General features: G+C 41.8%; 1 protein-coding gene across 2 annotated transcripts; it reads right to left on the reverse strand.

Annotated features, from left to right (window-relative positions):
• Window positions 1-725: 725 nt before the first annotated feature.
• fndc5b (fibronectin type III domain containing 5b) lies at window positions 726-23,139 on the reverse strand. 2 transcript variants are annotated; one of them, XM_069516809.1, is made up of 7 exons: window positions 22,668-23,139; window positions 19,007-19,125; window positions 17,397-17,595; window positions 12,719-12,808; window positions 9,535-9,727; window positions 7,620-8,055; window positions 726-5,701 (listed from the first exon to the last, which is right to left on the reverse strand). In XM_069516809.1, the coding sequence occupies exons 1-5, from the start codon at window positions 22,741-22,743 to the stop codon at window positions 9,588-9,590; spliced, it is 624 nt and encodes a 207-aa protein (XP_069372910.1). In that variant the 5' UTR covers window positions 22,744-23,139; the 3' UTR covers window positions 726-5,701; window positions 7,620-8,055; window positions 9,535-9,587. The 2 variants fall into 2 exon arrangements, with proteins under 2 accessions (XP_069372910.1, XP_019946134.1); XM_020090575.2 differs by having other exon boundaries at window positions 726-8,055.
• Window positions 23,140-24,074: the final 935 nt, after the last annotated feature.

The following is a 24,074-nucleotide window of genomic DNA, read 5'->3' on the forward strand; positions in this document are numbered from 1 at the left end:
GGGATCTTTGTGCAAACATGCATTGTTAAATAGAAATGATATCCTTATGGTGTCATGAATCCTGTGGCCTTTTGTTGTAAGAACAGAACAAAGAAATAAAGTATTGTTCCTCACTACTGCGTTTTTGTGTTCATATTGTGAGTAAACAAAAGAAATGCAATGTGCTAATTAGGAGGCTTTAGAAGTGCTTTTTTCCTTAGCTAAACTAATTCCCTCTCCTGGCTTCAGGCTGCTGTTTGTCTGACTGTCTGCTGTTATTTCTTCTTTGTAAACCACTTGCAACTTATTATATAAACACATATAAACATTATTATTATCATTATTATTATCATCATTATTATTTTTATAATAGACATTATCATTACATGATACATATTCCACTGTAGATTTATCTTTGATATAATCACCAAAAATGAATCTAAAAAACATACAGTCTTGCATAGACTTGAAGATGCAAAATCTTCTGTGTGCACTGTGCACGATATCTGACTTAATGCACAAATATATATATATATAAATACAAATAATGCACTGTGAGTGAAAGCTCCAGAAGAGTTACTAAATGACAAGAAACTGAAAAAAAATATGTTTTTTATACTAAAGAAATTCTTGTGGAGGAATTTTCTAAGATAGAAGAAATTATTTAAGAATTGGCATCACGTGTTTATTCTATTGTATAGGTGGTGGAGTTTGTGTGTCTGTGTGAATGTACAGTACACGCCAAGAAACATGAATGGTGCTTTGAAAATACTTTATTTTTTTCCTGTGTTAATACATAATTAGACATTTATATTTTCATAGAAATAGTATATACATAAGTGTGTGTATGTGCAAGTATGTGTGTGTGTCCTTGTCTTTATAGTTGTGAGGGGACTATTGTAGCATTGAGGATAATTAGCTGGTCCTCACAAATTCATTGGTTTTAGGGTATGTGCTCAGATTAAATTCAATTTAGGTTTAGACATTTAGCAGTGAGCTTGGGAACACATTGTGTCAATGAGTGTTCTCACAACCATAGAAAGACATGAGTGTGTCTGTGTGTGTGTGTGTGTGTGTGTGTGTGTGTGTGTGTGCGTGCGTGTACCATGGATGTGAACGATAGCAGAGTCATGCTAGCCCTCATGAACAGGTTTTATCCCATTAACATCAAAATGGACAACACAGACATGATTGTACATAAAACACTGACTCCATTATTCTGCTGTAAATCCATGCTTCTTGGTTATTTGCTGAGACAAACAGTACAAACATACGCCATAAGTATAAAAGGTCCCTTTCTTTACTATGTGTGGGGCCTTATGGGGTAAGTAGTTCAAGGTTTTCAGAAGTTACTCGTCCAGTCGTCTACATTACAGGCAAACTAGTGTGAACAAAGTGCGATGATAACATGGTAATGTTCTGTTGGCACATGGAGATCGGGTGAGTGGGAGTTGGGATTAAGGCTGAGGTTACTGAGAAACTCAAGGTGATGTTGTGGAACAAACAGCACAACTGGAATAATTCTTATATTTAGATTAAGTAAATATTACACATTTATCAGTTGAGGGATGAACATTCATACATGTAGACATGGCCGAGCACCTGATTGAAAAAATCCAAGGTTGTTTCCTGCAGCAAAGAATGTTTGGTGCAAGAAGCGGCATTATTTGGCCACTGCCAAATGTAATCACAACGAGTACTTTTAGTTCTCACTTAACAGATACTTTGTTAAGTCAATATCTATCCATCCATTCATTATGTATTTTAACCCTAACCCTTTGAGGGCTGCGGGGGGAGCTGGAGCCAATCCCAGCTGACGATTGGCAAGAGGCTTGGTGCACCTCAGACAGGTCTCCAGCGTATCACGATAGCGAAAAACAACCACTCACACTCACAACTACGGTTGATTTTGGGGTCTAAAATGATCCTAACCCCAATCTGCATGTCTGGACTGTGGGAGGAAGCTGGAGTACCTGGAGAAAACCCACCCAGACACAGAAATTCTGCACAGAAGGAGATTGGAGGCGACAGTGCTAACCATACTTATCTTACTTTATGTTTGCTCCAATGATGTACCCAAATCAAGACACTGCCACCCAACAGAGAATCCTGTTAACACTCAAGTATCTCATCATACTGGAATGAGCTCAGAGTTTTGAGATCCACTGGGTGTAATGATCTTCTCTCACCTAACTCTTGCAGTTTTACTCCCTCTGACTCATCTTCCCTCACCCCCTCCCCCTCCTCTCTGCCTCTGTTTGTCCATCTTTAGGATTTTCTGTCTGTCTCAGTCTCAGTATTCTCACATGCCTCATTGAATGTTCACCATAAGCAGCTGTTGAGTTGCCTCCTGCAGCCTCAGATAGACAGAGACAGAGCTGTCGGAGACATACTGCTGCCTTCTGCTGCTTCCCTCAGTGTGACAGTTTGGTCCCCAGCCAACCAGAGAATGGGCTCGGTGTGTGAGCGAGTGTTTTAAGTGAGTGTGTATGTGCACTTGCATTAGACCAGTGGGAAGAGATTACCACTTGAGGTTCAGTGGTATTATAGTTTTGAAGCACATTTGTACTTTTATCACCCACTAAATCAGATTTACTGTCCGATGATTTTTATCCCCGTGCAACCGGTTTATTGAGAAATTTAGAACAGGACAGTTTGTGTTGAACAATCGCAAGTAGCATCATAAACTCAAAACAATCACAAGTCTGCTCTTTTAGTCTCTTTCTCTTTGTTTGCAGGTGGGAAGCACTTCCTTTGCCTTTCTCAATGTCAAATGGTTTGTATCTAAAACAATCTCGAGTTAATAGCCACAACACTGGAGTCATTTATTCATTCTACACAGCCTTTTCTTCTAATCTCTCTTGTTTCTTAAACACTTGTTTTACACCTGTTCTTAGGATTTGAGAGACTGGTGCGTGGATTAATCTAATGTGTTTTACGGCTGCCTTCTTAAAAATGCTGTCTCTGGCCACAACACACAATGTGGAGTCTTTGAAAGATTTTGTAAGAGATGGCTTTTCCAGCTGCGCTAAAGCACTGGAACGATTCAGAGTCTATGAAAATGTTATGTTAGCATTATTGTCATTGCTAACGCGGATGTCGGTGTGGCTGCTTCTTTTTCTGCCTGGGAAGCAACAGTTACGGCCCGTCTTTGAGACCCCTGTGCGTCCTTACAATCCATTGCTGCCAACTACAGTGCCCTAATGGAATTCCTTGAGGATCTGTGTTTACACGACAAAGGAGGAAAAAGTGAACGGCCTGCTTTTGCACTTGCAGAAATATTGTACTTATGCTGAGAGTCATGCTGAATTTCTTGCATGGAAATTGTCCATGCTGCACTCCAAAAGAGCCAGCTGCACCTGCAGAACCTGGAGAGCCCAACTGTTCCAAGACTGAGAAAAATTCCCTACCGCCTGCAAGATGTAGGGGCCCTGCCACACGGCTTTCATACACTAGAAGAAATGTACCGACTGCAGTACTTCAAGATCATGGAGCAACGTCCCTGGATTTCAGATTTAGTCCTTCTGTGTTCAAACACATGCAAGATGTTGAGGATTTTGTTACTGCAGAAACATCACGCAGTTACATTGGGATGATTAGGATGAAGTCAGGTTGACACCCCATCGTGATATGTGCATGGATGTAGAAAAACAACGAGGAGTCTGCTGCATTTTCTGGATTTTCTTGAAGATGACCAGGGAGAGCTCTTGAGCACCCTATTGCCAGAGATCAACAAACTAGTGGCAGTCTCACCAACTGTGCCAATAACATCCTGCAGTTCAGAAAGGTCATTTTCAAGCCTGTGGCTAAAACCTATTTGTGGTTCACAATGGGGCAGGCAAGACTGAACCATGTTGCTGTTCTTTATTGTCACAAGAATGTGTCAAGAAAAAAGGAGCCTGGATCGAATTCATCAACGATAAACACTTTCCTCTTAAGGAAGTAACACAGGCAAAAATCCAGTTTTTAATATTTAGCAGCTGTGTGTGGATCTATGTGTTGAACGTTAATTGAGAATTGATTGGCTTTATTTGCATGTGTAATAACAGTAGAGAGCTTATTCTAACATGTTTGGTGTGTGGAATGTAGCCTACTGTTATGTTGTGGCTTATGTTGCTATTGTTTGGCTTGTGGCCCATACTGTTGTATAGTAGGTGCGTTATAACAGCAGAGAGCCATGATGGTGCTGGATTGGTTTTGCACACTTGATGATTTATGTTCATGTGTTGTTATTTCATGATGTGGATCCTTAGTTAAACTCTGATCTTTAATTATATAGGTTTTATTAAAGTCTTGGTACGAGTGGAGCTGTCCATTGTGCTGAAAGTTACATCATGGTTTAGTGACTTCCAACCCCTTCAGTTTGAATACTATCCAGCAACTGTGATGTCATCTTTCTGTTGTGCAGGTGGCCTATGACTTTTGTTTGTGTAATTTTTTTTTTACTAAATAGATTTGGCGGTGTTGATTGTTACTTTCTGTGCATTTCATGGTGTTTATCGTTAGTTAAACCTTCATCCCTTAGCTCCATCAACATGTTTGTCTGCCCTGCTGTATTGTCCTATTGTGCTGAAAGGAGTTTGATAACTGTTTTTACCCACTGGCAGAAACAGATATCAGTGCCTATGCACGGAGCTCATTGTATTATGTGTTAAGTGGTATTAAATATTATATAGAATATAATTTAGGAAAATTGTAGGACCACAATGTTACTGTAATTCTTCTAACATTAATCTGTTGCTTCTTAGCCTCCATTCTTCTTCTTTTTTTCAATTATTAAGGAGAAAAAGATTTTAGGATGAGTAATAATCCCTTTTGAGTCACAAACAGCACTAGCTCATGTAACATTAGTTACATTTACAGTTAAATCTAATTAAGAGGACAGAGCATTAGCCTAATAGGATCCAGGACGAGCTTCCACTTAGTGCAAAAAACTAGACTATACATGCTCTTTATAAAACACAACCTGTTTAGCTAAACATGCTAACATTAGCAGCTTATATTAGAGCACAGTCACAACACTTTTGCTGCCTGTCATTTTGGAATAGGTTAAAAAAACAATGAAGCCATCCAATGCTGAATATTGCTCTTATACACTTATGTGCTTGTTAATAGCGTAAAAAGTTTTTTTCCACTTCCTTTCCTTTGAATTCTCCTCTTTTATTGATTCTTTCATTCACTCCTTTCCTCCTTCTATTTCACTCCCACTTGTTTACCAGGTCCATCCTGGCCAGTCCGAGACGAAAAGGTGATAAATGAGCAGAGGTGCAAGAGATATAGGCAGTGGTCTATAGTCGGGGCCAAATGAACGAGAGAGGAGAGCTGATGCAGAAAGGTATAGTGAGTGAGAATGGTTATAATGAGAAACAGGGGAGAGGGAAGAGAAGAGAAGATGAGGCTGTTGAAGGGGGAAACGAGGAAGGGTGCCATGATATATGAGAAAGACAGCATTGCGACAGTGGGATAGGAAGTGAAGGGAAAAGTCATAAATGGGAGAATGAAGGCGGATGAAGGTGGCTGGAGATAGAGAAAAGAAAGAGGGAGGCTGATAAGGAGAGGGTGAAAAATGGATGGCAGGGTGAGGGATCGTTGTTCCTGCAGAACTGATGATTGAGATGAGGAAAGGCTGTCTCTCTCAGCACTGGGTGGCATTTAAATACGCCAGGCAGCATTCACATCCAGAAAGTGCAAGCGAGTGGAGCTGATTAGCAGTCATCTCAACCTGCAAGGTATTCAGACATTCACTAATTATCTCTAATATGGCTGCAACTCAGCTGACTTCAGCTCTGCAGTGTTTTTCTGTCTGACTTTCTTGTGAACCCAACTTGTGAGCATCGCTACCCAGAGGTTGGCATCCAATATCTCTGTAATAATGTGGGTAACACATCATAATTGAACAGGAAGCCCTGAAGAAGATAATGAAGCTTTAACTGGACTGAAGTGATAAAGTCCTTTACTCCCTCACATAAAACCCTTGATGAAGTGGGTACCGAGGTTACTCAGCGAGGAGGTCGTGAATATCTTCGCTATGATTTCTTCTTTAATGGTAGGATGTCTGAGTGAACTTAGGAGCTATGGCTGTAAATAATAATGACTCATTAGTTTATCGTTTAAGGATTATGCTGCCTTAATGGAATTACTATAATTTTCTTTCTGTCAACAAATCCTATGAAAAGATCTAATTCAAGAATGTGGTAATCTGTCTCTTAATACTTTACGACGTCCTAACCACGTCTGCCGCACTCATCCCAAGCCCATTTATTCCTTTGGCAGAGTAAGGTATTGAAGTTTCAAAAGAATCTAACTCGAAAAGGAAAAGAGCACTACATTTGTTGGGGACTAGTACCAGCCACATAATAACACACACGATGCCCTATTATTAGAATATTCACCGTACTCTACTATATATGTGCCATGCCACCATGACTCTTGCTGATATGCACCTAGTACTTAGCTTCTATCCCAATTTTTTTCAATGTACGTAGGCCTGACCATTCAACTTTCTATTTCACATTAAGTGTGGGGTGGGTAGAGTGATTTCAGGGGGTGATGGAGGAACCACTGAGTGTTGAGCATATTTTCCAGGTTATTACACTCAGACTGCCAGACCACAGTCGTATATGCTGACTTTTCACTGTGCTTAGTCAACTGGACCTCCCTGTAAACAACCGATTGAGATACATGTTCATGTTACATTTCTTTGCAGTTGTATATAGTGATGGCTTTTTGATCACATTATTATCTGGATATAGTGCATTTTTACTATATCCCAAGATGGCGAGTATAGGATTACATGTTAAAGATAGAGAGTGTGGGATATGAGTAGAAATGGTTTGCATTTCAAAACAGGGTTCAGCCACATGGAACAGCTGTGTGCCTCCACAGCCTGGCATCCCTGCTGGTCTCCAGCCAAACCAGAGAGGAAACCCAGCCAAACTTTGCTCTGTATGTTCTGTTCATTAAGAAACGATTCTCCTCATACCTCCATCATTATTCCCTGCACATCCAGCTGCAGACCACAGACAACATATGGTGCTGAATATGCAGCGCTCAACAATGACCCTCAATATGAACCTGGATCATTATCCAGCCATGCCATTATTTTGCTTAAGTTTGATAACTGCCAAAGTTCAAACCTGTTTATTTGGATTTGGAGTAAGAAACTACTTTGATGACCAATCTTGGCAAATCCTTTAACTTTGTCTGAATCATGTCTGTGTTCAGACAACGCCACTTGACTCAAATAAACAAAATACGGGATGCTTTAAAATAAAGCATTAAAATAAATGCGTTGTATCTCCACACTGACAAGGGCTTTAAGTTCCAGTTCAGACCTAAAAAATAAACACATCATTTATCTGATGACAGAGAGTAAGACTCGATGTACAGTGTCAAAATGATACCATATTCAAGACTGGGATTGTGAGGGCAGAAACAATCACAGTGGGAGGAGCACCAAATGGTAATGTGCTTATTAGAGAAACACAGTCACAGAAAGACAAGGAGAGAGATGAGCTGCTACACTGAGGGCTGTGGTCAAGACAAAAAATAGGAGGTTATGACGGGTGGACAGATAGAAAAAGAGAAAGTCCTTAGTTTAAAACAGAGTTTCGCTTGTTGTGTTGTGTGCTGACTGATACCTGGGCCTAAAGGACCGGCTGTTCCTGTGAGGCAGACCACATCTCTGCCATCTCTGACCTTCAGTTGAAAATACAAACAACAGGCATTCATGTTTGATGATCCACTCCTGGGATTTGATGCCGCTGATGAAGAGTAACCAGAACGTATGAATCAAGCAGTTCTCGTCAAGAAGAAACTGGTGCCTTGACACTCTATGTTTTGTCATATCGGCTGCCCACAAAAAGAAGGCTTCAGTCCAGTTTTGGTCACAACAAAAGTGAAAGTGGTTGTGTCCTCTCCTGTTTCCTGTTGGACTGTTTGAAGCCTGTGATTCTTCAAGTTCACGTTTGTGTCTTTTGTATTTCAAGAGTTCTTCAGAGTGTGAAGCTTCTGTGATGGTTAATCTTTACTTCAGTAGGATGGTGTCTGAGAATGGCTTTCTGTTGGTCTCAGGGTCTGGAAAAAAACAATGTTACTGCACATAATGAGAGACAAAGGACAGCAAGAGCTCAGGACAAGACTGGAAAAAAAGTTCTTATGAGTTCACCAAGCCATGTCTACGGTGACTGAGACTTTTCACACAGCCGCAGTAACTGAAAACACAAACGCAAAATAAACTACAAGATTGCAAATGCCACACAATGGAAACACAATCACAACGGAAGTGAGCATCAGTTGAGTTGTCAGTGAATCAAGGTTACAAGTTTGTCCATTGTCAACATTGATTGTCGCTGACTTCCATTGTTGCTTTTGTAGTTGTGTTGTCACTTTTCCATTCATGTTGTGCTGTTTGCATTCGTGTTTTCCATTAATGGTATTACGTGAAAGGCCTTGGCCACCGTACTTTACTTTACCCCCATGTTTACTGTAACTACATCTAAGTTTTCGATTGTTCACACTTTACAGGGATAACAGTGACAGATTTAATGCGGAAATGTATCCGCAACGTCTGAAGAAATGGGTACACTGGTTCTCACTCAGGTGTGGGCTGTGGATTTAACCAAAATAACAATATCACTAACACATCGTAACTCTATTGAACTTTACTGTTTACAGCTACAACGACAGAGACTGAAATGAAATGGAAGCTCTTGTCCCCTTAAACTTGTGGATGCATCAGTCCCGAACAGGGCTTTCTCAAGAATAACCTGCAACCCCACAAAAAAACACAACAGTATTCCCATTGGTATTACTAGGTATGGCTAGTTAGCTTGGAGTGCTCATGTGTGGAGCCACAGTGGATCCACTGCTTAAAACTTTGCTCTTGTATTTTGGTTTTAAATCACCAGACACCATGCCACACACAGAGTGTTGAGAACTCCAGAGCTTGACAGACCTTAAGTGCCTAGTTATGGCTGCTTTGACTAGACTGTGAAATCACAGTTCAGGGAGTTTCAGCCTGCTTCTTCTTCATTACTAATTCTCCTGTCATTTCAGACCCTTCTCCTCCCTCCCGCCCTGCACTGATCCCTGCTTTACTGCCTTTCATCAAACTGTAGCTCTTCCCTGGACACCAACTCACCTTTACCCAATTTCCCTAATCAGGTCTTAGATGTCTGCCCATTTCCATTCAATCCCTGCCATGTTATTTGTTGTGTTTTTCTACAGTGTAGCTTTCCAGCTTTTCTTTCATTCTCGCCTGCTTGTTTTTGATAACCTGCCTTGGGTGGATTTTGCCTTTTCTTTCCTCCCTTTCCCTTTAAGCCTTGTTAATCTGCCTGTCTGTTACTGACAACTGCTCATGCCCTAACTCCACCTACTGTCTGCCTACATCTACTGAGCCTTAATAAAGGCCTTAAAGAGAAGGTAAGAGTTTGAAAATTTGAAAAATTTAAATCAAAAACAGCATCTATCACATCACATCAGATAGATTCCCACCTTATTACGAAAGACCCCGTTCCATCTCAGGGAACATTTTCTGTTTCTGTTCCTCACCTGTCCTGAGGTACAAGGAGTTGGTTATTGCAGAAGGCGACACAGGGCTGGTCTTAGACGTTGCTGCGCAGTAGCCCCCCTTGTGGGTGCTCAGGAGTACTGCACTCTGAGGAGTTCTTGGCTTTGTCTTTGTTGTTGTTGGGCTCATTGTCTTTAATGATGTCATACTGACGACAAAACAGGGCGATCACACCTGAGGGAAAAGGATATTGGGAATGAAGAATAATGGTAAGTTTTGAGTGGCCATAGTGCATGTGACTTGAAATTTGTTCTGGAAATATTGGAAATTTGCTCTCCAGTAATCTGAATTAGTTTTTCATTTGTCTGATTTTGTTGTATTCGTTTACATATCTAAATCCAACAACACAGCTATTTCAATCACACATAGAGGTGGTGATGATATCTACTAGTTTATTTGTTATTTCTATTCAGGGAACAGCCATCTGATGTGTCACTAATGCAGACACATGGAGAGCTGAAGGAGAGAGACGTGAACACGGTGAAATGTGCAGATGCAGATATGGACTTGATGTTTTGATAGCCATGTGCTGTGTGCCCTCAGTCAAAAAGATTAAAAATGTGGCAGAGAGGGGAGACAGATGCAGAGAGAGATACGGAACAAGCACAAAAAAAGGGGAAAGAGAATTATTCATGACAGTGGAGGAGTGTGTGGATGGATGAATCTGCCCTGATCAGGCTTCGGTCTTGGCTGTTCTGCTTCTATCAGCCCCTGCTCATTTCATCACCACAATACCGAAGGGCAACATGGGATATCTCACTGTGATATCCCCCTGCATGCCCCATAGGCCCAATTAAAAGCTGAAAAACACAACAAAACTTTTTTTTTCACCATACAGCTCTCACTTTTTTGGAGTTTGGATTACTCAGATTTCCACGCTTTTCCCTCACTTCTCCTTCTCCAACCCTGTTTGAATCTCCCTCTGTCACTTGTCGTCTTACAGGTGATTTGCGAGGGAAATCAAGGCGTCTCACTGTTATTTTATATATATATAATACTGTTTTTACAGAATAGACAGTATTTATATTCTAAGTCAGTGTTTTCCTCTCAAAGCAAATCCACAGCGTAGATCATAAACATGCTGATGCCTGTAGTTTGTTAAACCAACTGTTTTATGGTTGTGTCACTTCAGCTACTGGCTTCACTGCCCCCCACAATTGCTGGCGGTGGTGCTATGTTCTGTCTGTTTTGTCCTTATCCCATAAGCTCTCAGAAGACGTGCACAAACAATGCAAAATATAAAAAGTTAAATAAAATGAACGCAGATTACCAACAGAGGTATCTGTCCTCATCTGTCTCTTTGAGCATAAATGAGCCTTAAAGTATCTTTAGATTAATTCCAGCGATGCTAGAGGTGAAGCTATAGAGATGATGATGATGTCAGTCACTCCATCACTTTGGTCCAGTCTGAATCCTCTCATGAATGGATTTAATTTTGTGCAGACATCTGTGTCCCCCTCTCAGGATGAACTGTAATAACTTCGGGGGTCCCAGAACCTTTCAAATAGTCTCATCATCGTTTCCAAATTTTAATTTGTCTACTACTCCAAAACTAATAACATTCCCATCAGCCTCAGCTGTGCTCTGTGTGTAGCGCTAATTAGCTAAACGTTAGCATGCCAACGCACCACAATGAGATTCTGACCATGTTGCCTACCACAGTACCACTGTGTCTGAGCGGAGCATGGCTGACAAATTATATTTCTGACTGTGCCATAATGTGTGTTACAGGGATGTCAACATGCTGTCATTGTAAGTGTGTGTATCTACAGGATTGAAGATGATGGGAGTTTACCAGCCATAATGACACTGTAACTTGATTTGTAATGTGTTACACTGTCATTTATCGACATACTTGTCTTCCACCAGTGCAATAAAGCACCGTTAGTTTGACGTTTACAGCGTGAATAATTTGTCACACATACTACAGTATACTACACATGATTCATGATGCTGTTATATTTGATCTATTTTATGTTCAATTATGTGTGTGCTCTATGTTTTACCAGGCTGCAAGAAGAAGAAGCAAAGAAGAAGAACATTTTGCCTGAGGGAATAAAAACTATTTTCTGATCAATTTGAAGGAGACAGTTGATGCTTTCTCCGTTTTTCTTTCCTCTAGTGTGTAATAATGTTTTTTATGTAAGTAAAATATCTGGAAATTCAAAAAACACACTGCTACTGAAGCTCCTAAGACGCCTAGTCTGTGTTCTGCCCAATACTTCTGCATCATCATGATGTCATGTGGCCACATATGCATATGGACGCCTTGCTAATTCTGGCACACCCCCTAAAAAACACAGGTAAATCGACAGCAGACACCAACATTTCCTACACGTGGTGGATGCGATTAACCAATCACAACAGTGATTGTGCTCCAGCCGGCCAATCTGAGCAGACTGGGCTAAAACACTTCTCCCCTTAGGATGAGGTTCAACCTGAAATTATGGTTTTTATGACTAAAATACATCTCATACAGAGAAACAACTCACTTTCATGTTTTTCTTTTCTTTTACTAAAACACATTTCTGTTCTGATAACTTCTTGCCTCTTAAAGGTACAGTGTGTAGAATTTTGTAATGTCTAGAATTGATATTACACCCCTCACCTCACCCTCCCCTTCCAAACATGAAAAAGAACCTGTGGTAGTGTTTAGTTTGTCCAGTCTGGCCTAATGTAAAAAACATGGCAGCCTCCATAGAGAGGGTCCCCTCGATGTAAATATAAAGTATTTAAATATAAAAGATCTTTTCTGGGGTAAAGAAAACTACAATTCATACAACTTAGATGAAACAAACTAGTGAAAACATCATGAGGATCATTCTACATTACATTTCTGCCAATAGTTCCCTTTCACCTAAATCTTACACACTGGACCTTTAAACCCATATATTTTCATCTCTTGCTTTTTGTTGATGGCTGTACAGAATGAAAAACCTGGGTTTGATATGTTGTGATCACCCTAAAATGCATACTGGTCGGCTTTACGTCATTTCAAAAGCACTGCAGGAAACAAAGTAGTCATCATAGAGAGATGACACCACCACCAGTTTGTGTGTGTCTTAATAGGACTTCAGCCACAGAGCTCATTTGCTGCACAGACAGTGGATTTCTATAAGATCTGCAGTGATAAATGTGTGATGCTGAAGAGGAGAGGAGTATTACCTGCCCACATGATGAGCACCACTACAATGATGATGAGTTCTCCAGCCCTCAGTTGGGCGGCGTGACCAAACTCCTCCATTGTCACCTCATCTGGGGTTAAGAAGAACACACACACACACACACACACACACACACAGAGTCAGCAAAGCGCCACGGAGGACACTGCAATTCATTGTACCAGAGAGCAAATGTAAAATTGCCATTTCACTGAAAGTCTGCAGGGGAAGATAAAAGAATCAAACGAGGTGACGGGAGAGCAGAGGTGCTGCCTGGTGTAAATTCTGCACTCTGGTCAGTGTAATTAAAGCTAAGTGAGAGCAGAGGTCCGTGGAGACAGAGGGAGCTCGATCCTTAACCACTTGTCACTCATTGTGTTTCTCCTGCAGCTCCAGCACAACAACATTCACTGGGTTAAAGGTTTGAACAGGACAGCTCTCGCTCTCTGTTGCCAGGAGCCGCTCTCATGGTAACCCCCATTTCCTATGTGTCCCTCTTATTTAAAGAAGGTTGAACTCGATCATAACACCAACTCAACAAATCTCTACAACTTTAAAGAAGTCTGTATGTTAAAGAGGCTTAATGAATTCTTTTATTTTGAAGTTTGATCAGTTACATGTAGACATAATGCTGCAGAAAGGGGTCCCCATGTCTCTTCAGGACTTTGTTGTTGGTGTCTGAATGAGTCAGGGGCGACGCTGCTTGCTCCCAGGTCTCCTGTTGCCATGGTTATCCCTCTGTGCTGAGCTGAAGCCTCCAGCGTGACAGAGAGGGGCGTTATACTGCAATAATTTGGTAATGGCAGATTACATGGTTCTGCAGTGAGGACATTTTATTCTGATTCACAAAGACATGGTTTGATATCACCTGAAGCTGTAGGTTGATGTCTACTCTTCATCTCCCTGTATTGAGGCTGCCACTGTCCCTCCATGAGGTCATCACCAGAGCAGCTATATGTTCACGTACAGATTGGAGTCACCATCTTGCGTTATACGGCATGTATTCTACTTTATACACATATTAGGGCAGCAAATTATTATTTTTTTTATTAAAATAATTAAAATAATTAAAAACTACGGTTAGCACCATTACACAAAAAAAAACAAAACTTGGTGAAAGGATGTGGTTTGGGCCACGGAAAACGACATGAAATTTTGATGTGGATTTGGATCAGGGAGCATATCCAGGATTTGTTTCCCACCACTTTCTTTGACATTGAGAGACAGTTTTTTTTTTCAGAGAACAATTCATGGATGTAAATGACCAACATCTGGCATGTTTAAGGGAATGTTATTTATGAGTGTGTGGAATTTGGTGCTGATCCAAGACCCCATCCCTCTACCAACTTTGGTATTAATCAGCTCAGCAATTTTTGGAAACTTGTCTTGAAGTTGCCACACAGCAGACAGCCAAACCACTGGGCAACATTATGGGGACGTGGGAGGGTGTCATCGGCTGCTGCTGCAGATTTCTGCCCAACTAAAGTGTCTATTCATGGTCGCATCCAAATGGGTCCAGGACTCCTGGCAGTCCTGGGATTCTGCCTTAATGTGCTGTAGCTTGATGACTTTGATTTGATCAGTCTTTGACAGGATCCCCGCAAGTAGCTGCTTGGCCAGTTTCCCCATCTGTCTGTTGGACAGGTCTGCAGTGTGCTGCCCCCTCCAGGCGTTGGGAGTGGCTTTTTGGCCAGCTGTGGAATGGGCTGTCCTCCAGCGACAAAGATGCTCTTGTTTTACCGCACTCCTTTCCTTATTAATGCTTAAGGAGCCCTGTCATGCATGGTGCTGTCTGAATTATGTTCGAACCATGGACCAAGCTCCTCTGTGACGGATGCTCTTGCTCAATGGTAGTTCAATGCCCTTTCAACTTGTCCGCCCTGTCCGCCCCGCTCTGAGGTTTACTTTAAAAGCTACATAATAATAACTGACATAAAACATTACTCTGCATTACTAGCCACCAAGGATTTTCCTACATTATGGAAACTTCAGAGCATTCAGGGCTTTTGAAGTTTTTTACACATGAGCTACAGACAGACAAGGGAATACAGGCAGATAGGAAGGAAGATAACAGACAAACGGACTGAGAGAAAAACACAGGGAGGTTGTGTGTGGTGTTGCATTGCACCTGCAGATACTATATGGTGTCAGGCTGATTAATATCAGCTTAGAGGGGAAGGAAAGCAGTAATGGCTGAGAGATTTAATCAGGCCGCCTAATGAATGCTTCCACAAACACACACACAATTTGCACACAGGGAACTTCCATCAAAGTTGAAGCAAGTCCGCCCCTCAACATCAGAACAAATTGTCCCACTAAACATCGAAGTCACATGACCTCACATCCATGGCAAAGCATAACCATACTAACAATATATCTGTCTAACACTTAAAATCACAACTTTACTTTGACTTTTTTAAAGTGTCTCAGTCGTTTTTGCACTTTACGATCAAACACTGTAACAATTTGTGTTCTGACATTTAATTTTGGAATATATCAGATAATGTAATCTGCTCAGCCACAGTATCTGTCACTCTTTGAGCTACGGTCACAATCACATTAGTAATTAAAGTATAGATTTAATCACTATAGCTTTGCACAGTTAACTAGGAACAACAGGTCTAACAGGCTCTTGTTTCCTGACTATTACATCCGCTGCATATAGTATTCCCCTGCTCTATGTGAGCTGGTTCTAGATCTGCCAGCTACGTTTCTGCCTACAAAATCCACACAAATCTAGAAGCGATAAGCCTGTTTATGTCTCTATGTCTGAAATAAAAGACCTTTATGTTTCAGAATTTAAAAATGTGCTCCTGTTTCCTTGTCAACTGCGTACGGTATGTGCTGCTCAAATAGGGAAGGTTTGCTGTTGCAGACAAAGACAAAAGACAAAAAATGGCCATTTCCTTTTGACAATGTCTCTGGATTGTTGCTTTCACACGTGCACTGCAAGCCTGAAAATGTCTAGCCGTCATCTTAAGGAGCTGCATGTGTGAACCCAAATGTTTGAATCAGTGGAACCGGACATTAAATGGACTTTACCCTGCCAGCGCCCTGGTAAACAGTATGTGCGATGTCCGATAAAGTCGATGTGTGAATAGAGCAGCTCATTGTCTGGAGAATTCACAGTGTGTTGATGACATAGCCATCCTCTCTCCTGCCGTGCCTTTGAGTGGTGCTGATCTCCAGAGACTATCCTCGCCTAGTATTTCCACTCAGTGAGAACACACTCCACTTTTGCACAGCATGTGTGCAAGGTCAACTCCAGACAAAATCCTGGTCTGATCTCAGATGTTCACAAATCTTCTGTTAGACTTTTAACTTCTTGAACTTTTTAGACTTTCTCCAGAGAGGCTGTGTGAGAGATCACAAATGTCCGAGTCAGTTGCTGCGGACCTTCTCATGAACTGTTCCTGCCAGTCCCCTAGTAAAATGTCCCAAAAATGCCCATGTGAGAATAAAGAAGGTTTATGTCCAGAAAATCAGCAAGTACGAGTGACATGCAAACATGTAACACTGAAAAAATCACCATGAAAATCTCCTGCTCCGTTCATTATATATGAAAAACAGACTTGTGTCTGAAAGGTTCACTTCTTTAGTTACCTGTTAATGATGTCAGTTCACCCTCACCTCACAGGGACAACAAGCTCCTACATGAGGGGACCATGCTGCTCCCTAATGTCCCCTGTTCCCTCTCTTATCAACTCGCTGCTGATGAGCATTTAGCATTTCCTGCGTCCCTCTGAAGCTGCTCTTGCCGCTGTAACTGGGTCATACATGATAAAATTGGAAGGACTGCAAGCAGCTCTAGATTACAGCAACCTCTGCATTTGAGATATAGAACAATGCATTGCATGGGAGGAGTGGGGGGGTTTCCACAGAGATTGGTATTTCTGTTTTTTATTTCATTGTCCCAATGAAGCATTACCGGAACATTACTCCTCTGCTGTGAGACTGTTTCTGCCATTAAACTTTCTTTGTGCATGGAGCTGCTTCAGTAGACACACACAGGTGCGGGTAGGTGTGTTTGTGTACGGTGACCGAGATGTCTCACACAAGTGCATTAATGAAAACACAACTGAAAAAACTGCAACACAACTGCAAAGCCTTAATCGTAACTACAAAAGCCAGAAAGAAAAACACAACCACAACAGAAGAGTGCAGAAATGAGCTGAGATACTAACTGTGGTCAAGTGAGCCATAGTTTGTGAAAACCCAGACAAGCGCCCAACAAGGAAGAACACAACTGCTTTTATATGATTATTGTTTGGGTGAGGGTCAGGACCTGTGCATTCATCAACTCTGTCATTGTTAACATTGTTGCTCACTTCAATTGTGGTTGTGTTTCTGTTGTGAGGCTCATACATTGATGATGATGCTTTTACAGTTGTCTTGTAACTTTTGCATTCGTGTCTTCCATTCATGAGCTTGTGTGAGTGTCGTCCTCAGAAGCAGAATGTTAGTGTTCTCTGTGTGAGTGCTCCCGGGCTCATGCATGAGTGCTTCTGTGTGCTTTTATTCTTACTTTTGTTTACTCTTGCATATATTTAATGATCCACCCACAGTATGTGTGTATAACAGTTTTTAACAGAGTTGTTCTCGAGCTGAAAGTGGCTCATTTTCCACATTCTCAAATAAACTTCTTTTTTAAACAAGGCACAGTGCGTGTTGTCGTCCCTCACCTGGACTCTTGGACGCCATCTTCTCCGACTCTTTGGGCGTTCTGAAGAGAACGGGCTGACTGGGGGGGCTGCTACCTCCCATGCTGATACTCTGAACGTGAACGATGTACTCGGTGTCCTCATCCAGATCCCACAGTGCGCAGGAGCGTGTGGTCGTGTTCACCTCCTGGATGAACCTCAGCATGCGTACGTCCTTCTTCTGCAGACGAGTGGTGAGAGCAGAGAAGCAGAGAAATCAGGGCCAGGAGGTTCAGTGTAATGTGATACTCTATTGATCCCTGCAGTGAAGTTCTTTTTTTCATTTTGGCACCACTTCTGCTGAGAAATCACAGGTCAGGGTTAAATGATGCATCTGGTCACTGTCTGATATTTTGAAACCGTAGATTATAGAGGGTTTTGAATTTGCGCGGTTCAGATGTTTTCCAACATGTAAAGAACAAAAATTCAAGGGGGAACAACAGAGGTGTTATCTACTTGTTCGCAGAAAATTGCTGGATGAATACCTAATCAAAGATTTCTGGTGCTACAGTCAAGCTGCAAATCAACCCTCATGTAAAAATTCCCTCTGGTTAAGGCTGATTGGTGCAAATGCGAACACGTCTATCGTGGGCAGCGGTCGGGAAAGTTGAAATGAAGCCTCGAGGGTTTTTTCTTGGAATGTAATTAAGGTTAAAGAAACATAATGCTTCTCTGGCTGCGTACACTCTACTTGAAATGTACATTATTATCCAGCTAGGACTTGCTTGCTCAGGTCAATTGGTTCCTGCTAGAGCAAGAGGAAGTCTCCTTAGGGACATTATTATTTACTAGCCAATTAAAGAAGGGAATTTCTGAACCCATTAAAACTGCATGTGGACAAAATCTACATTGGAAATGCATCTGAAAATGTTACTTGACCGCAAAAATGTAACTTAACTTTTAGGTTTTTTATGAATATCAATGGGTTTTTTAAGACTGACACTGTCGACCTTGCCTCAAATTAAAAAACAGCCTATACATTTTTGGCAAATTGGCACCATTAAAAGTAGGTCAGGTTAGCTGTGAAACAAACTCTCACTGGAAAACTGTGATTCCGTGATTCTCTTTCAAGTTGTGGATTTACAAGGAGCGTATATTTTTATGATTTCTACCAGGATTTATGAATGCTTATTTGCAATGGATGTAAAAAGCGATGATATTCTCAGAAACCGTAAGTCGCACTGAATCAGAAAATATGTGCATCACCTCAATGGTTTAATATTGGACTGAGTAATGATTCCAAGAGAGATTTAAGAGGGAAATTACACCAATCAAGCGCGAAGGGTTTGAAAGTACCTTAATTGCCATCATAAGCTGTGTGCCACGCCACCGCTGCAGCTTTTGACTGTGTGGGTAAGTGGGCTAGTGAACACGCCAAGCTACAAAAACTGAACTAACCCTATGGTTTTTACATATATCTGTCCTTTTTCACCTCACAGCACAAGAACCTGTGATGTCCGAAGTTGTCGCTTTTCCTCACACACACACACACACACACACACACACACACACACACACACACACACACACACACACACACACACACACACACACACACACACACACACACACACACACACACACACACGTACCTGCTGGGTGATGGCGAATCCAATAACGGGGTCCCCCTCCAAGATTTCCCACGTGACCACGGCGGAGTTGACCTCAAGCTCTCTGATGGTCACATTGAGCGGAGCTGACAGCAGGGGGTCTGACACACACACACACACACACACACACACACACACACATGCAGCATGGCCACAGGAAACAATTTAGATGAGACAGGTCATTAATATTTTGTCTTTATGTCTTGTAATACACACAGTGGTTGAACACACATCTCGCCCGCTCCATCACTCTCTCTCTCTCTGTGAACTTCGCTTGCTCTCTCGCTCTGCCTTCTCTAAGATCTTCTCCCCCACCCACAGATTAATCTTCCTCCTCTCATTAATACAAGGCCTAATTAGCAACACACAGGTCTGCTGGTGTTTCCCTTGAAAGAAGCTCACTCTTTCACATCTGTCTTAGTCTCTCTCTCTCTCTCTCTCTCTCTCTCTCTCACACACACACACACACACACTGATTACTATTTCACATTTTCCAATCTTTACCTTTTCTCTATCTCCATCTCTCTCTTCTCTATCCTCTGTCTCTCCCACTCACGTCTCATTAAAGCGTGACTCATGAGGATGTATTTATTATATCAGTCGATGATACATCCTAGTCGGCCCTGCATGTATTTGTTGGGAGATTATCTGTGATGGATTAAATTACAGTCTCGTTTAATTTCCTGCCCCCCTCAAGCACAGAGTGGAGAAAAACCTGCTAATGTGAATGTCTGTATATCAAGGTCTGACTCTGATGTTGCTGTTACAAGTCAAGCTCAAGGGAAAGGCCCTGCTTCGTTCTTTATACAGGCTGATTAAAATGCACACTTTTCTTCCAGCTTTACCAGTTTTAATGCTTGATTTGTTTCGTGACTGAAAGCAGCTATTATCAGTGTTTTTATTAGGGTTGAGTGATAATAAGGAAGCACAGTATCCTGGGGTACAAAGAAATGACGTGCGTTGAGTGTTTCACATAAAAAAAGAGTAAACTAACATACAAACTCACACATAAAAATGATGAAAATCTGTAGTTCAGCTCTAAGCAGCGTATACTGTCTTTGAACACACTGTTGTGCTTTTCAGGCCAATAACTCTTACTGCTCTCACCAGCATCTTTAGGAGGACAAAATGGAAGACCGACAAATGGGACTACCTTGTGTGCATTTAGCGAGTGAAGAGACAATATTTCCCTCGGGATTTGGAGGAGACCCAAAGAGTGAATAGTGGACTCAAGCAACTACTGTGAACGCTGTCAGAAATTTCAACTTTGTGATAACACAAATAATGACGGTTCATAAAGTCACCGAAAAGAGAAGTTGGAACAATTGCAAACTAATGTATGTTTTGGATCTGCTGCAAATTGCGAACCTTTATCCATACCTTCCCACTGACAAATCCAAAATACTCAACACATCACTTCTTAGCTGATTTAGTGTCATTACCCAGCATGCACAGCTTGCTGGTTTATTCATTTTGTGCAAACAAAGCAACTACAAAGCTACTTCAGTCGACTATCAGACCAATCAGAACTAATCAATGTATTTTTACAAGGTGTCTGGCCTTGCTTATACATTATGCATTTTTTTATATCCTTACTTCCAATGGTACTTCAAACTTCAAATAAAAAGACACTTATCAAGTTTCAGAGGTTTGTCTTTATTATCTCGTGGTAGTAAGGCTGTAGCTAATGATTGTGTGTATGAACCTTTTATCTGTAAGAGGAAAATGTAGTTACTGCATCTTACAAAAGTTACTGAGTCTCCCCTTAATCCTGACCTCCTTCTGTCCACTCATGCAGCTGTAACCCTCACCACTCTGTTTCAAAGTGTGTGATCCAGTTACAGTGCCGTTCTCTGTTCTCTCTCTCTCTATGTTTGCCCATTAGATTACCAGTAGAAACTACAGTCTGTCACTTAATACAAATTAGTCTCATTGTCTCACACGTGTGCAAATATTGTACCATCCAGCCCGAGAGTCGTTTGAGGGCTCAAATGATGTTTTTCAGGGAGGAAGAATAAATTCTCTTTTTCTCCCTCCGACACATTCATCAGAACCCAGCAGAGAAAACTGGAATGTTGCTTAGTGCTGGTGAGATTAATATTTTGGTGGGCGACACTCTCTCAGTGGCTCCCAACGGCTGAGTGTGTGTGTGTGTAGATGCAGAGTAGATGTGTGGCGTTTGCTCAAACGTGTGTGATACATAGCCACGGCTCCATGTTTGACTAGCTGTTTCCCTGCTATTTATCTTCCAGCACTCACACACCCACAGAGAAACAATACGAGAGCGAACAGGGATTCCCATCCATTCTTGAGCTGTTTGCTGCCAGAGAAAAAAATTCCAGACGCTGGCTGCAGCATCACAAAACTCCCTCTTAAAACTACATTCATCTCCAGCCTCAGGAAGCCAAATATCAAATCCCTGCAGGCTGAGATAAATCCACCATGATTTTATCAGCAGGATTAGGGCTATACAAAGGACTATCTGTCATCTCTCAGCTTATCACCCAGATGCGATGTAACACCATAAGATGTGAGATCTCGCTTCTGAAATGAATGTTCCACTGGAACGTAAGCTGCCGCAGGATAATAATATGCAATATCATGAAAGATAGATGAGGTGCTATATCCATCATGCATGATATATGATGATTAGAGCTATGCAGCATGTTTAGGGCTCTGAACAGAATAATGCATTGTCGTTTAATCTCATAGTGGGACACCGATGGATGCTGTAGCTCAGGTTTTAAGGCATGGACATGCACTTAAGGGCTGTGGCTAATTATTTTCTTAATTAACTGATAATCAAAAAAGTGTGAATAATACAAAAATGCATGGCCTCAGCTGAAGTCTGACTGGCCCCTGAAGTACCCCTGTATTATCAGTAGTCTTTAAGAAAAATTAATTAGTTACTTATTAAAAATACTAATGATAAATATGAATATTTCTTAGAAATCATTTATTTTTTAAGCCTTTTAAAGTACACAATATGCTTGAAGAAGGACAAAATATATTCAATGACGTGTGGCTTTGAATCAAAGCTATAGAGAAGTCAGCAAACAAGGACCAACTTAACTCGGCACCTTACTGGATCAGGAATTGTGCATGGACGTTGGACATATAATCCTCCCTGTGTATAAACTGTGGCCCCCTTTGTGGCCCCGACAAATCCTAGATCCGCCACTGAATTGAGTGCACATTTTTTGCAGGTATATAACCCAAAGAAAAAAGACAGAACTTTCTTGAGCCAATCACACAGTACAAGGAAAATACTTATTCCTAGAAACATGTTCCAACAACTGGAAGAAAAACCTTGTTTTTATATTAACATATTAAGTATCTATACTAAATTGTACCAGGACTGGACTAAACTGAGTCAGCCATGTTTGTCATTGCAAAGCTAGTTGTCTCATGTGATGCAGATGTTGATGCACAAAACAACACAGACATGAGCAGATGCGAACACATCCTGAACAAGGTGTCACGTCAGGTGCTTTTCCGAAGGGACCTGCTATGCTCCGTACTGTGCATGCACCACATCATCACCACTACAGCAGCATGTGCTGAACCAGCTACTAACACACCCGTCGTGCCTTGTTTACTCGCGATGATCCCTCACCTGTGGTGGCTAATAAACACAACTCACCGGCATTGACGGAGGACGCGGAGAGGAAGCCCAGCAGGAGCAGCAGCACCGCCGCAGACGAGCCTGGTGTAGCCATCCTCCTCCTGCTTCTTCTAGCGGGGCTTCACATCCTGCGCGGCCCATCTATAGCATCCCATCGGACGGGAGGGAGGGAGCGAGCATCCCGGTCTGTGCGTCGGGACTTGTGCCGGACACCAGCGCTCACCTGAACTTGGACGCTGCAGCAGAAGCGCAACACTGGGCACGGGAGGAGGGAGGTGGGAGGGGAGTGTGTGTGTGTGTGTGTGTGTGTGGGTTGGGGGAGGCGGGTGGTGTTCCGATACCGTGTCTCGGTGGTGGACAACCCCTCCGGCCACCGGTGGACTGTGAGTCCGGTAGCTGGTTACGGAGCGGCGGCGTGCGTCGGCTCTCTCTGCGCGCAGAGGTGAGCGGAGCGAGGAGTGCGCAAGTGCTGCAGAGAGCAACGTGCAGCCACCGCTAATGACTCTCTCTCTCTCTCTCTCTCTCTCTCATACACACACACACACACACACACACACACACACACACACACACACACACACACACACACACACACACACACACACACAGACCTGCAGCAATCCCCACAAGAAAAAGAAAGCAGTGGAAATCTAATACTGATAATGTGGCTAAGGCCTCATCGTTTACCTGCACAGTTAATCATTCTTGAACTCTTATTTTAAAATACTCCATGTTTACTGAATTCAAAGGCCCACTCCTACATTGTTTCTGACACCTCCACAAGAAACCTTTGGGAGTTTTCCTTCTTGCAAGACCTCGTCCATGTAGTCAGGGTGGTTGTGAAACTACAGCCATTTTAATTTGGGTATATGACAACCTGGCTGTAGTTCAATGCTTTTTGAAGTACACTTAATAACTTCACAAAGCACTGAACTACAGCTTGGTTCATCACTTTTTTGAGTCCCCTGGAAACATTTCCAGTGTAGTTATCCCTATTTATTTGCATGTGCCGCAGTGTCATACATGAAATCAGATTACTTAACATGACAAGTCCGGTTTAACAGTTGTTTAAACCACAGCTGCATAAAGTCAGAAACAATAACCCATCATAGACTAAAATCCAGGATTTCTTGGCCTCTGTTATTTCTATTTCTACCTTTTTATTCTCTTTTAGTTTGTCTCCCAACTCCAAATGCAATACCAGCTTTATAAAGATATCTTTATTAAATTATTCATGACGAACAATGGATTTATCATTGGTCGGATATGAATGTTTAATATGACAAAGCATACACATTTGGAAGGAAAGACGACACATATTTATATGTACACGTGAGATATGGGACAGCAACACTGACCAACTTCAGAGGAAAACTGAGTTATCAGTTTCTGTAGGAGACAGGATTCCAAAAACAGTGCTATTAT

The sequence above is a fragment of the Paralichthys olivaceus genome, chromosome 20 (genome assembly GCF_024713975.1).
Source record: "Paralichthys olivaceus isolate ysfri-2021 chromosome 20, ASM2471397v2, whole genome shotgun sequence".
Classification (NCBI taxonomy): Eukaryota; Metazoa; Chordata; class Actinopteri; order Pleuronectiformes; family Paralichthyidae; genus Paralichthys; species Paralichthys olivaceus.

What these genes read in the sequence shown, in the direction of transcription:
- fndc5b (XM_069516809.1), bottom strand. Translation starts at nt 22,743, where the DNA reads ATGGCTACACCAGGCTCGTCTGCGGCGGTGCTGCTGCTCCTGCTGGGC. An exon ending in GATTCGCCATCACCCAGCAG is followed by an intron (nt 17,596 to 19,006) that starts GTACGTGTGTGT and finishes ACTCGTCTGCAG; the next exon opens with AAGAAGGACGTACGCATGCT. An exon ending in GATGGCGTCCAAGAGTCCAG is followed by an intron (nt 12,809 to 17,396) that starts GTGAGGGACGAC and finishes TCTTAACCCCAG; the next exon opens with ATGAGGTGACAATGGAGGAG.